This window comes from Anopheles marshallii, chromosome 2 (assembly GCF_943734725.1).
Source record: "Anopheles marshallii chromosome 2, idAnoMarsDA_429_01, whole genome shotgun sequence".
Taxonomy (NCBI): domain Eukaryota; kingdom Metazoa; phylum Arthropoda; class Insecta; order Diptera; family Culicidae; genus Anopheles; species Anopheles marshallii.
In genome coordinates this window covers 19213785-19224405 of record NC_071326.1, presented here as the reverse complement: position 1 = coordinate 19224405, position 10621 = coordinate 19213785, and the positions used below count along the sequence as shown (strand labels likewise).

The window sequence follows — 10621 nt, the reverse complement described above, 5'->3', positions numbered from 1 at the left end:
TATTAAGTTAGTTACGCCCTCCACTAACTGTATTACAACAAGTATTAAAAGCGACAAACTGATTCCGGTCGAGCTACTGAGCCATTTTCTCACGCTTAGAACTTGAAACGCATGAATGGCGTTCGTGGATGACCACCCGGAAAAGAAGTCCACGGCTTGCACAGCCCATCGAAACCTCTTCTTTGCTGTGCATCTTATCAGCTAAGCGGGAGCGGTCAAGATTGTGGGAATGGCAGTTTATGCGGCGACGACGACGAGCCACAAGCTGCCACAATTGGAATAGAACAATTTGGACGTTAATAAATTACTCGCACTCGCACGATTGGGCAATTAACATTATCGCGTTGTTAGCGACCGATTCGGGAAGGCCATCGGGTGGACGCAGTTGGTTGTCGGTCACTGATCGCGAAATCGCGCAAAAATTAGTGTACACCGTGCCGCGCAGCGATGGCAGCTAGTTAGGGGCGGGTAATTTTCGGGTTGAAATGGAAGACTAATAGGAGCGGTGACCTTCGGTATGGGATGTTTATGTTATTCCTCGGCACGTTTTGTTTCCCTGTAGCTAGATTTGGAGGGTGATTGTGATAGACAGGAAGAAGCAATCCAATGGTGGATTGTTTACCATTTTATGAAAAGAAACCAAATGTGCCAAATAAAAATATGTAAAGTTGAACCATAACTTAATTGAAAAAGGCTGCAGTTGATGCAGTTGAAGTAGGAGTCGAGCTACTGGCAGTAACTCTTATACAAATGCTCAATAGAAATGTAGGTAAGAAAGTGTTTCTGTCGTAGAAGAACTTCAGTGGATACAATATTACCGCCACATAATTATTGCATCGCCTTGCCGCATACAGAAATCTAGCATCAGCGCGGCAGTCAGTTGATCGCTTACCGATCACTTCATTGCAACGCACGATGCGATAAGAGGCCTCTGCAGCAGACCCTTGTCTCTGTCCAGAACAATCGGACACATTCGAGGGCGGCCACAATCGAAGGGCTGGCACGCGTTACTCTTCCTTCTCAGATTGTCTCTCCAAAGATCCAAGGGCCTGTTGTGCTCGTTCCGCACGCAGCCGCATCTGGTGCGTCGACCAGCCGAACCGGTGCGAACCGGACCTTCCTGTTCTGGCCGCCTTCGAATCGAACGTTACGTTGAACCGGACCACCGATAGCATGCGAGGCGGCATCCGCATCGACAGTGCAGCTAAAAATAAACCCCAGCCCGGCCACACGACGGCGGTGGCAGCCAGTCGCCTTGGACATCGCGCCCAACGTGGGCATTCTCACATTCGTCACGATAGGTTGGCTTGAAAATAGATCAGCTGCGGCACAGCGACCGGAGGTATCGGTGGGTTTCCCCGTTTCGGCGCCCTCCTGCACGCCCTAGTGACGACTGAAGGCGCCAGAAGTCGTCGCAACAGTGTGCACTTTGATAAGGCGTCGAAGAAACACGGAACGGAAACAATAAATTTGAGCGAAAAATTAGTCCTCCCTACCGGGGCCAAGATGTGGAGCAGATCGGAATGAACCGATCGACGTAGACAATTACGCATTCGAAGGAACCGTAACCCTAATCAGTAGCGACACAGTGTCGCTCCCTTTTTTTGTAGGGCAGCAAGTAGATGATCCGAATGTGTTGTGAACAGTGAAGATGTGTGTAGACAGTGGCGGACCGGTAGGCGGCCACCTACGGTTCCGAAGAATAAAAGCGCGTAAGAATGTATACTAATTTAGCATTGAGTATTGTATACTAGTAATATACTACTTTAGTGACTGTCTGCTAATTTATCGTTTAGTACACTTATACCAGTAAGGAACTAATTTAGTACACGTGCACGAGTAGTATCATATTTTTGTAGCTGTCTACTAATTTAGTATCCAGCATCCGTCTGTAGACTAATTTAATACAACTACTATTACCATTGTACTACTGTTAATTTAATAGTATCCGAGTACTATTTAAGTATATGTATACTTATTTAGTGTATTTTTATATTATAGTACACATAGAATAACAATAAAAAAACAACTTATTTTAGGGAAAATGCAAAAAAAGTCTAACAAAAGCTTTTCGTTTTAATTTCGATTTATTAAATTGTGGTTTTGTGTTTTGAAAATCGCTTTTGCAGCCACGCTTTGCATCATCACGACGAAATATGTACACCTTAAAGCTAAGAAAAATGATCGCGTCCACCGTTCGGTTCGTGGTTTTGTGTCTCTTCGTTTAGTTTGTTCGTATTTAGTGCTCGTAACCAGGTTGGTGCATTGCAATTTGTTATGTCTCCACCGCGCGGGAGATATTTTGTACACTTTCATCTAGCGCTTCCACACTAAACCACAGGCATAACCCCGTGGCGGTATTTGCGGGATCAAATAAAGATCGAATTGTATTGAGAAAAAATTAGGGCGTTACGATGAGATTTGATCTCATGCAATATGTTGATTGTGTGGGTAAATTTGTATCATTTCCTTTTGCGTTGTTTTTGGGCGAACTAAAACATTCCCGAGAGATGGCGCCCTTGTACATGGATTAATTTTTAAAAAACAGTACACGATACACGATAATCGTGCTGTATTGGCGTTAGGCACGGTTACGCGATCCTTAAGACTACACTGTGTATATCACCTATGCTTTAAAGACGAATGCTAATGCTACGAATGGGAGAACAAGTCGTACGGGGTCTAGTCGTCCAGCAGCCACAACCGCGTCGGCAGGTTGGTGAAGGCATCGTTCAAGAACTTCCGGAACAGCTTGCCAATGCTTTGGGAGGCCGCCGGTCTCATCTCCTGGATCAGTTCGTTCGCGTTCTGGTTGAGGAACTGATTGATTGCTTCACCTGATGGAAAGGGTAACCGCAACAGAATGGTATTAGCAATAGCCTACTGCGTCTACAACGACTGCACTGAAAACCGCACTTACCCAGCACGTTCTGCGTGTTAACATGATCCTTCACCTTGAAGCGAGCGTTCTTCATCGTAAAGTCGACATTGATCTTATCGATGCCCATAAACGATTCTCCGTCCCGTTCGACAGTTTTACCATAGATCTTGGCAATGGCGGTGATGTCAGCTGCAAGTAGAGCACGCGCAAAAGTTAAAGGAAAAACCTACAAATTCCCCTTCATTTGCATGAAGAATTGCCACATCCACTCACAGAACTCCGTCCAGAACTCGCCGTTCGATCGCACTGGAAGCAGCAGTACATTGCCGATCACCTCGTACTTGCCGCGTGACTCTACCCGCGGAATGGCGATGCTCATGTCAATGCGTAGCTTCTTCAGATCGCTGCGCACCTCCTTGATCGTGTAGTTACCGGCACCTTGCGCCACGATGTCCGTGAACAGGGCCTTTATCCGCACGGCACCGGCATTGTTTTCCATCGCCAGCTCCTCGATGCGCAGCGGTTCGAGTGGTGGTGTCTTGAGCTCTGGCAGCCCGCGCGAAACGTACGGTTTGACGAAGTTCAGCGAGTTCCGGATGCATTTGTTGATCTCTGGATCGTTTCGTCGGCAGGGCAGAATGTATGCGGCTGTGGAAAATGGAAGAAAAACACACGGTCAGTAGTGAAGGTAAGTTATCAGTCGGAACGATTCAAGCGGAAACCGGAATGGCCACATAACGCCTTGTAGAATAAAAAAAAGGAAAATAAAATTACGGATTGCATACTTTCAGGCGGTTTACATCAGCATCGCATATTCAGCATTTAATCATCAACCAACGATTTACGGTTGAGGAACACCTTTCAAAACCCTTATACAAATCCATCGATATCAGTTATTCCTTCCTATGCTGGTAATAGTGAATAGATTTTTGGAGCGTAAAGCAATTAAAAACGAACGAATTAATTTGGGCCACACGTCCGGTGAACATCACATCCGTTGAAGGCGATTACTGCTGATGATTGTTGCGATTGCTGCTGCAACCTCAGTTCACCGTGCTGTGAGGCTTCCGCTTTGCCAAGCGTCCATCGGGCAGGCAGATTGTAAATTGCCGAACAGTAGCGGTTAGTACCGGTCAAGGCTTTTGTGCAATGGGCGATGAAGATAAGTGAAGAATGATCCAACTCATCAATGGTGGCTCTTGATGGATGATGGACTGCGTTACTTCACCGGCCGGGTGCAACAAACAGACGGTTAAATCATTAAATCTCGTAGTATTGACCGTCCAGGAGGTTGGCAGTGTGTAAATATGTCCACACGTGGTCCCACCGTGCGGTAGATGCTTGTCCATTCGGTCGCTTGTCCACTGGCACATGATTGCCATTTTGCATTGCAACACACACTGTACGGCGCACGGTACAACGTTGAACAACATCGACTACTGCAATTCCGTTCGTCGAACGGGTACCTTCTGGTACGATAACGATCAGATCGTAAGGTGAAGTATGTAACGTAGCGTAAAAAATAAAAAAAAACCGACAAACTAGGAAGCTTACACTACGAAGCGAAGAAGAGTAGTGTAACAATAACGGGTTCATTTCATTACACACTTACGCACAGTTTTGCTGCTGGTGCACGAATGCAGCGGTGGCAAAATGACCTCCGAAAACAAAATAAATCAAAATGGTTGCACCAGCAGGACCGTTCGGTGGGCCACCCCGGGATTGCGCGGCATTCGCTACGCGGTACGAACGATGCGCACTTTGACGCCGCTCATGGTTGATTGATTTTCGACACTTTCTCAACCAGTTCCTACACCACGATCGCGTCTCCAGCGGGGTGGACGGGGGCGCATGCATGAAATTCGACAACACCTTACACGCGACCTTGAACTGTCTTCATTTCCAAACGATCCTTGGCCCGCTTTTACAAGGTCCGGCCACGTTTGCATCGCGGTTGCAACCGCGATCGCCCACCCCAGATCCACACGCAAAACGGCAGATCCCGATCCAGGAAGTAAAAGTGTGAACTGCACTAATTGCGGTAGTGCGTTTGGTTCGAAAAATGACCGTGTCTGCCAAGGGGACAGAGAAAGATCTCGATCTGCGGGAAAGAAAAACAAAACCCGTTTCAGCTAATTGAGCGGTAGGAAAGTAAGATAATTGAAACGTTCTGGCCAAGATGCCGGTGGTTGGTGGGTGATTGTGGCAGCACCAGCATCGGTGGCCGGATTATGCAAAGCAGTGCGTGCCGTTTTCTGTTGTCTACTGGTGCTCGCGCGCGGAAAGTGTCAAGAATTGTGGCAGCTTATTTCCTTGGAATGGACCCGCGAGCGGTGCACAATATCTCGCTGCTAAAGGTGTTAATCGGGAAACCAGTTTCAGCGGGCCGGTTTTTCACGGATAGCGCACCCATAAATGGGAAGCCAAACGTCCTCTAATCGGGCAGCAAACGGTATGTAACATTCGATCGAAGATGAACAATCTGTTTCGGTGCGATACAGGTGATCGCGTTCTAGTGTTTGCTGCGATTCTCGATTCCGTGGCTGCGTTGGCAGTGCAGCTCGGTTACTACACAGTTATTGCCACGGGACATGCGTGCAGATATCATGCGTGTGTGCTTGTTTGGCCTTGCTACTACCGCCCCATTTGCTCTGCCCCCTTTTTCCGCAAGCATTTGCACATTTCGGGGCCCCCTTGAAGCGATCGGACCAGAGCGTGTTCGGGCGCGCCGCTGCCCTACGAGAAAGAAGACAGCAGAACACAGATTCGCACCCCGTTTGCCGCGGCAACGATTGGCTAACCCTGCCACCGATTGCGCCACGCCGCTTCGCGGTGGAGACTTTTGCAGAGCAAGGCGACGAACCCCGCACGCATGGATGGGGCACAAGGGTCTGCGTACCGAAGAAAGACACCATTCTTGACGGCGAACGCACCAGAACAGTGAGCGCAATGCGTACGCGTTTGCAATTAAAGCACACACAAACACCGATTTCGACACCGACCATCTCGGTTTAAGGGCGGATAGGTGTCGCGGGTGACTCGCGACAGTGCATGCTCGAAGCGAACCGAACGGAAAAAAGAGGCTACAGAGGGCTGGTAGAATGGTTCTGTGAGTTCGCGCTCGCGTAGAATGTGAATTTGAAAACGGGGCCGTGGTAACTGGGGCCGTCGGTTGGTTGTTGTGCCGTTTCCTGAGGACATGTGTCGTGCGAGTGCACCGAACAATGATACAGCGGGCGCCGAACAGACGTCTGTTTCCTGGGAGGTATATTACGCGAACAGCTTCACCTTTATGATTTGATGTGGAGAGTGTGGTTTTGTAAGCACCAACAGGGGCCATGTACTAGACGACTGTGTATGGTGTCTTGTTTGGGGTATGACAGATATGAGGTTGACAGATATCACTACTTAATTAATCACAGCAATGTACTCCAATGTTCCAAGTACGTAAGATTCATGGACCATCTTTCATCTCTTAGTCTAAAATTAAGGGACAAAATCCGCATTTTTGGCATAGGACTCCTGGTCTGGGACTCCAGAATAACGACGTTGACTGACATTCATCCAGAAGTACCAGAAGTTGTCAGATGATCACGAGAGCTTCAAACTTCCAGCGAATCCAATGCTATCCTGAGACAGTAAACCAATTAATAAAGATCAGCAGCATGATAACGCAACCTCCAGCTTGCTTCAGAATATCCATGAAATGCATGTCCACAGCCTAAAAAAGCCTTTAACTGAGCGCCTTCAAAAATGTATATCGCAGATGGCATTCCTTTCGACCGTCACATCCGTTAAAACGGTTTGTTGGGAGCGGATCAGCAGAACCACAGCTGACGTCGTGCTGGTGGTTGTGGTCCCTTTCGAATTAAGTCAGGGTCGTACATTTTCGGCTTGCTAACCGGCTAGCTTGCTTTCAAAACAATGCTGCAGCGCTTTTGTTTTGCCTGCAGTTGGCGCATTCTTGCCCCACACTGTCACCGTTCGAGATCCGCTTTGCCGAGCCGATCTTGATCCACTCGTGTGAAGTGTTTTTTTTGTTGGTGTTGTTGTTGCTGCTGTTGTGCAGAATGGGCAAACAATGCCCCACCACCCTGCATTGCCACCCGCCAGCATCATCAGCAGTTTTTGACACGCTTGCAAACGAATGGCCGAAACGAAAGCATCCTAGGCTGACACACGCTCCGAAACACACCCTACCTTCGCTGCATGTTTGGGACCACCCCCCTCCCCCCACCCCCGGTATGAAAGTGACTTGCAAAAGTCGGCACTTTTCCGTCACCACTCATCAAGGTGCATGCGGCCGGGCGCTGAGTAGGTTAAAGCGCTTTCGTCATCCACCGCACCTTGCAAGTGCGAACCGTTCCCGGGGTTGCTCGGCCGCCCGGTCGGGTGGTTAGGTGATTCATACCCGTGCCGGCCATGCTGGAAACCTTTCAAAAGACCCCGGCCCACCGAACTTCCTGTGCCGGGCAGGCAGGGTCGGGTTCTTTGAGGGCACCTTTCCCTCGGTGCCGTTACACACCAATCGGTGTCGGTTGGTGTTGTCAGCATCGAGGGCGCTGTGTCCGTTTCATCATAATGTTTTATGATTAGCTGTCCGGCTGTCTCGAGCACCCGGGAGAGAGATGGCTCCATCTGATTCATTCATTCGAACGCCACTGGTCCACGTACCCGTACGACATTGAATCGGTGGCGAGGAACGAAACAATAAACCTTCCCCACCTCGACTCAGGGCCTTTGGGAGGAACGGCAATGTAGCGAGGGGACGCGACTTTAGAAGCCGTAGCGAAAACCTTTTCGCCGAAAAAGGGATCCCCCAAACGCCACCAGCAGTATGGTTCAAGTTCACACACAAAAAAAACATAACACAATCACACACATATAAGCAAACAATATCCGCGCCATGTCGAGCGTATTGTCCAGCCGAATTGATAAACCAAACACAAAACTGTTTCACGCTTGCGCAGGGGTCGCGCACGAACTGAGCATGAAAATAAATAACTGAAGGAGAAAAGACGCTTTCGTGAACTTGAAACGGGTTTTAAGCCGTTGCTTCGCTGGGCCCAAGGGTTGCGCAATCCTGCTGGAAAGTGGCACAGTGCGGCCATCTTCGCCTGCAGCCGCGCAGGCATCTCATTGATTGGATGTTGTGGATTGTTTATTTTAGCTAGGCAGATTCACCACCATCTGCTTTTTGGCAATGGTTTATTGACAAACTTTGTGCGCGTTGGTGTTTCGGTTTCGCATCATGCTGCTGCTGAAGGAGTTTTGATGTTTAATTATTTAACCGCATTGCGCAATGGCTGCTGCATTCTGATCTGTTGGTGAATACTTGAATTTTGTCGGAAAGAGTTGGATTGTTTTGCAATTATAAAGACTCCAGGAATCGAGGTTTGTAAAGAATGTTTTAGCTTCCTTCCAACACGAAGAAAAGCTTTTGAAAACCGTCCATCAGCTGTTGATGTTGAGCTGAAGCTGAACGCGCAAAGGTGACGGAGCAGCGTCGCACACGAAACCAACCCCAAACGCTCGGCTCGGGGAATCCATTTAGCCGGTGTGAATGTCGCTCGGGCCGATCCTAAGTAGCGCAGACAGGGAGACACACTCTAGCGGGAGGGTTGAAAATAGGTCAACGGGTGGGGCGGGCAGGGCAAAGGGAAACCCCATTATGCGCATACCATGCCGGAGCCGGAGCCGGTGCGCGAAAACGGTGTGCGGCTGGCCGGGTGAAGGTGCCGGAATCTCCACCGGTTCGCTCACTTTTACTCTCATGCCAAGCCGTCATCAGCGTCTGCAGGGACGCTTGCGACTTGCGCGAACCCAGACGGACGAACCTCGGGCACCGTACCAGGCGTTACGACGTGAGATAACCACTGGGGCTTATGGTACAAAACCCGAACCAAAACGTATCTTGTCACATGGGCCACCACCAATCGGTTTGCTAGTGTGCGCTTTCTCTCTCTCTCTCTCTCTCTCTCTCTCTCTCTCTCTCTCTCTCTCTCGGTGCTTTAGATTTGGGAAGATGATGTTTTTTTTTATTCCACGTCTTATTTGTAGCTTATGTTTCGCACCACACCGGACACCGAAATGGTGCGTTTGGATGAAAAAAAAAACCACCCCTCACAACAAACATGCCCGACACGTGTCCGCGTTAGAGGTAGTTTCGGTTGGTGCGTATTCGCGTACGGATGAGCGCTAATTTAACAAAACGCTTCGAACGTAATGAAATGAAGCAGGGCAGTAGTGGAAATCAGCATGAGGCACCATCTGATGTAATACGCACACGCGGCTCGGTCCCAATCGACAACGATCGCACTGGAAACGGTTTGCTAGTTTTGCTACGCAGGAGGCGGGGGAGTGGGGGGTTGGGTTTGTCCATCATATCCATCCATCCATCCATCCATCCATATCCATCCATCATCCACCGCGGTGCCGTGGCAAAGAAATGGCCTCCAGCGGTGTAATGGTCGGTAGCAAACACACCTTCAGCAGCAGCAGAAAAAAGGCTCAATTCAATGCGAATGAATTAAGCCCGGCCCCGGGAAACTCTCCGCTTGTTTCGTGCGGTTCGTGGAATCAAGGAAATGAACGCCGGGTGAAGTCGCAGCGCAGAACTATTAATGCACCATGGCGGGTGCGGTTCCGCATCGGGTCAGGCACGGAAGGCAAACCGACGAAATTGCGCCGAAGCACTTTCGCTTGAACGCGGACGCACACGCAACAATCCGTGGTTGTGGAGGAATGACTGGAGCTGCATTGTTATCATGCGGCGTGGTTTCCTTTCCTGTTGATTAACCTGGGTGCACCACAACAATGGCCAAGCCAAATCCAGCGGGGCGTGCGTAATGACAAGAAGGAGTTTCAAGATCATCTTCTTCAGGTAAACCCCCATGGGAGAGCTTTGGGAATGGAGCCAGATTACCTTGAACTCAAAAGCCATGCGCGGCAGAGGACTCCAAGGGGGGGGGGGGGGGGGGGGGGGGTTTGAACACTTTTCGGAAGTCAGGAATGGCTTGTTAAACCATCTGCCATGTTCAGCGTCGCCAAGGGAAGGGAACCACACTCACTGCACACTAACCTTGGACGCTGGCTGGGTTCCGAAATTAACAATTTAAATTTCATCTTTCGGCGTCCATTCAGCGGAAATCGGAGAAACAAACAAAAAACGCGCACATCGCAACCGGTAAAGGTCGGCCCCAGCGATGTGCCGACCGGACCGTGTGCGGAAATATAACACCGGGCAGGATTGTACACGCACGCCTGCACAGCGCTGCGATAAGAAGGATAGCTTAGCGAGCAAACACTTACGTCTTTCGTAGACTCCCGCGGCGGATGCGGTGGCGACCACCAGCAGGCTCCACACCAGCACACATCGGACGGCCATCGTGAAGGACGTGCTCGGGGCAGGGGCACAACGGAGCTACACGGACAGCTTGCTGGTGCTCCAAAGACAAACAAAACGGGACCGTCTGGAGCTGAGAGCTGCTGGAGCGTCCTTGCGGGTGACTGGCGGCGCGGTCGTTGTCACTAGCTGTCGGTATGGCGGTGCACTTAACCTCAACACTTTTGACGCATACGATTACTCCTACCCCTGTACACAGGTGCACACGTTTCGGTGGAAATAAAAAGAGGAAAGGAATCGTTGTTGAAGCATCGAACAAACAAGACCAACCGACAGGTGTGTTTGCTCGTGGAAGACGCAATCGATCGGCGGTCCCGATTTTGCGTACGGTTCCT

The 10621-nt window shown here is 49.8% G+C and overlaps 1 protein-coding gene across 1 annotated transcript; it reads right to left on the bottom strand.

The window, feature by feature from the left end:
- Positions 1 to 2682: 2682 nt before the first annotated feature.
- LOC128710402 (protein takeout-like) lies at positions 2683 to 10268 on the bottom strand. The gene is made up of 4 exons (XM_053805456.1): positions 10193 to 10268; positions 3155 to 3529; positions 2921 to 3070; positions 2683 to 2837 (listed from the first exon to the last, which is right to left on the bottom strand). The coding sequence occupies exons 1-4, from the start codon at positions 10266 to 10268 to the stop codon at positions 2683 to 2685; spliced, it is 756 nt and encodes a 251-aa protein (XP_053661431.1).
- Between the last annotated feature and the right edge of the window lie 353 nt (positions 10269 to 10621).

Coding starts and splice junctions, on each gene's coding strand:
- LOC128710402 (XM_053805456.1), bottom strand. CDS start 10,268: ATGGCCGTCCGATGTGTGCTGGTGTGGAGCCTGCTGGTGGTCGCCACC. Junction 3,071..3,154: donor CGAGTTCTGGACGGAGTTCT/GTGAGTGGATGT, acceptor CTCTACTTGCAG/CTGACATCACCGCCATTGCC. Junction 2,838..2,920: donor TAACACGCAGAACGTGCTGG/GTAAGTGCGGTT, acceptor CCTTTCCATCAG/GTGAAGCAATCAATCAGTTC.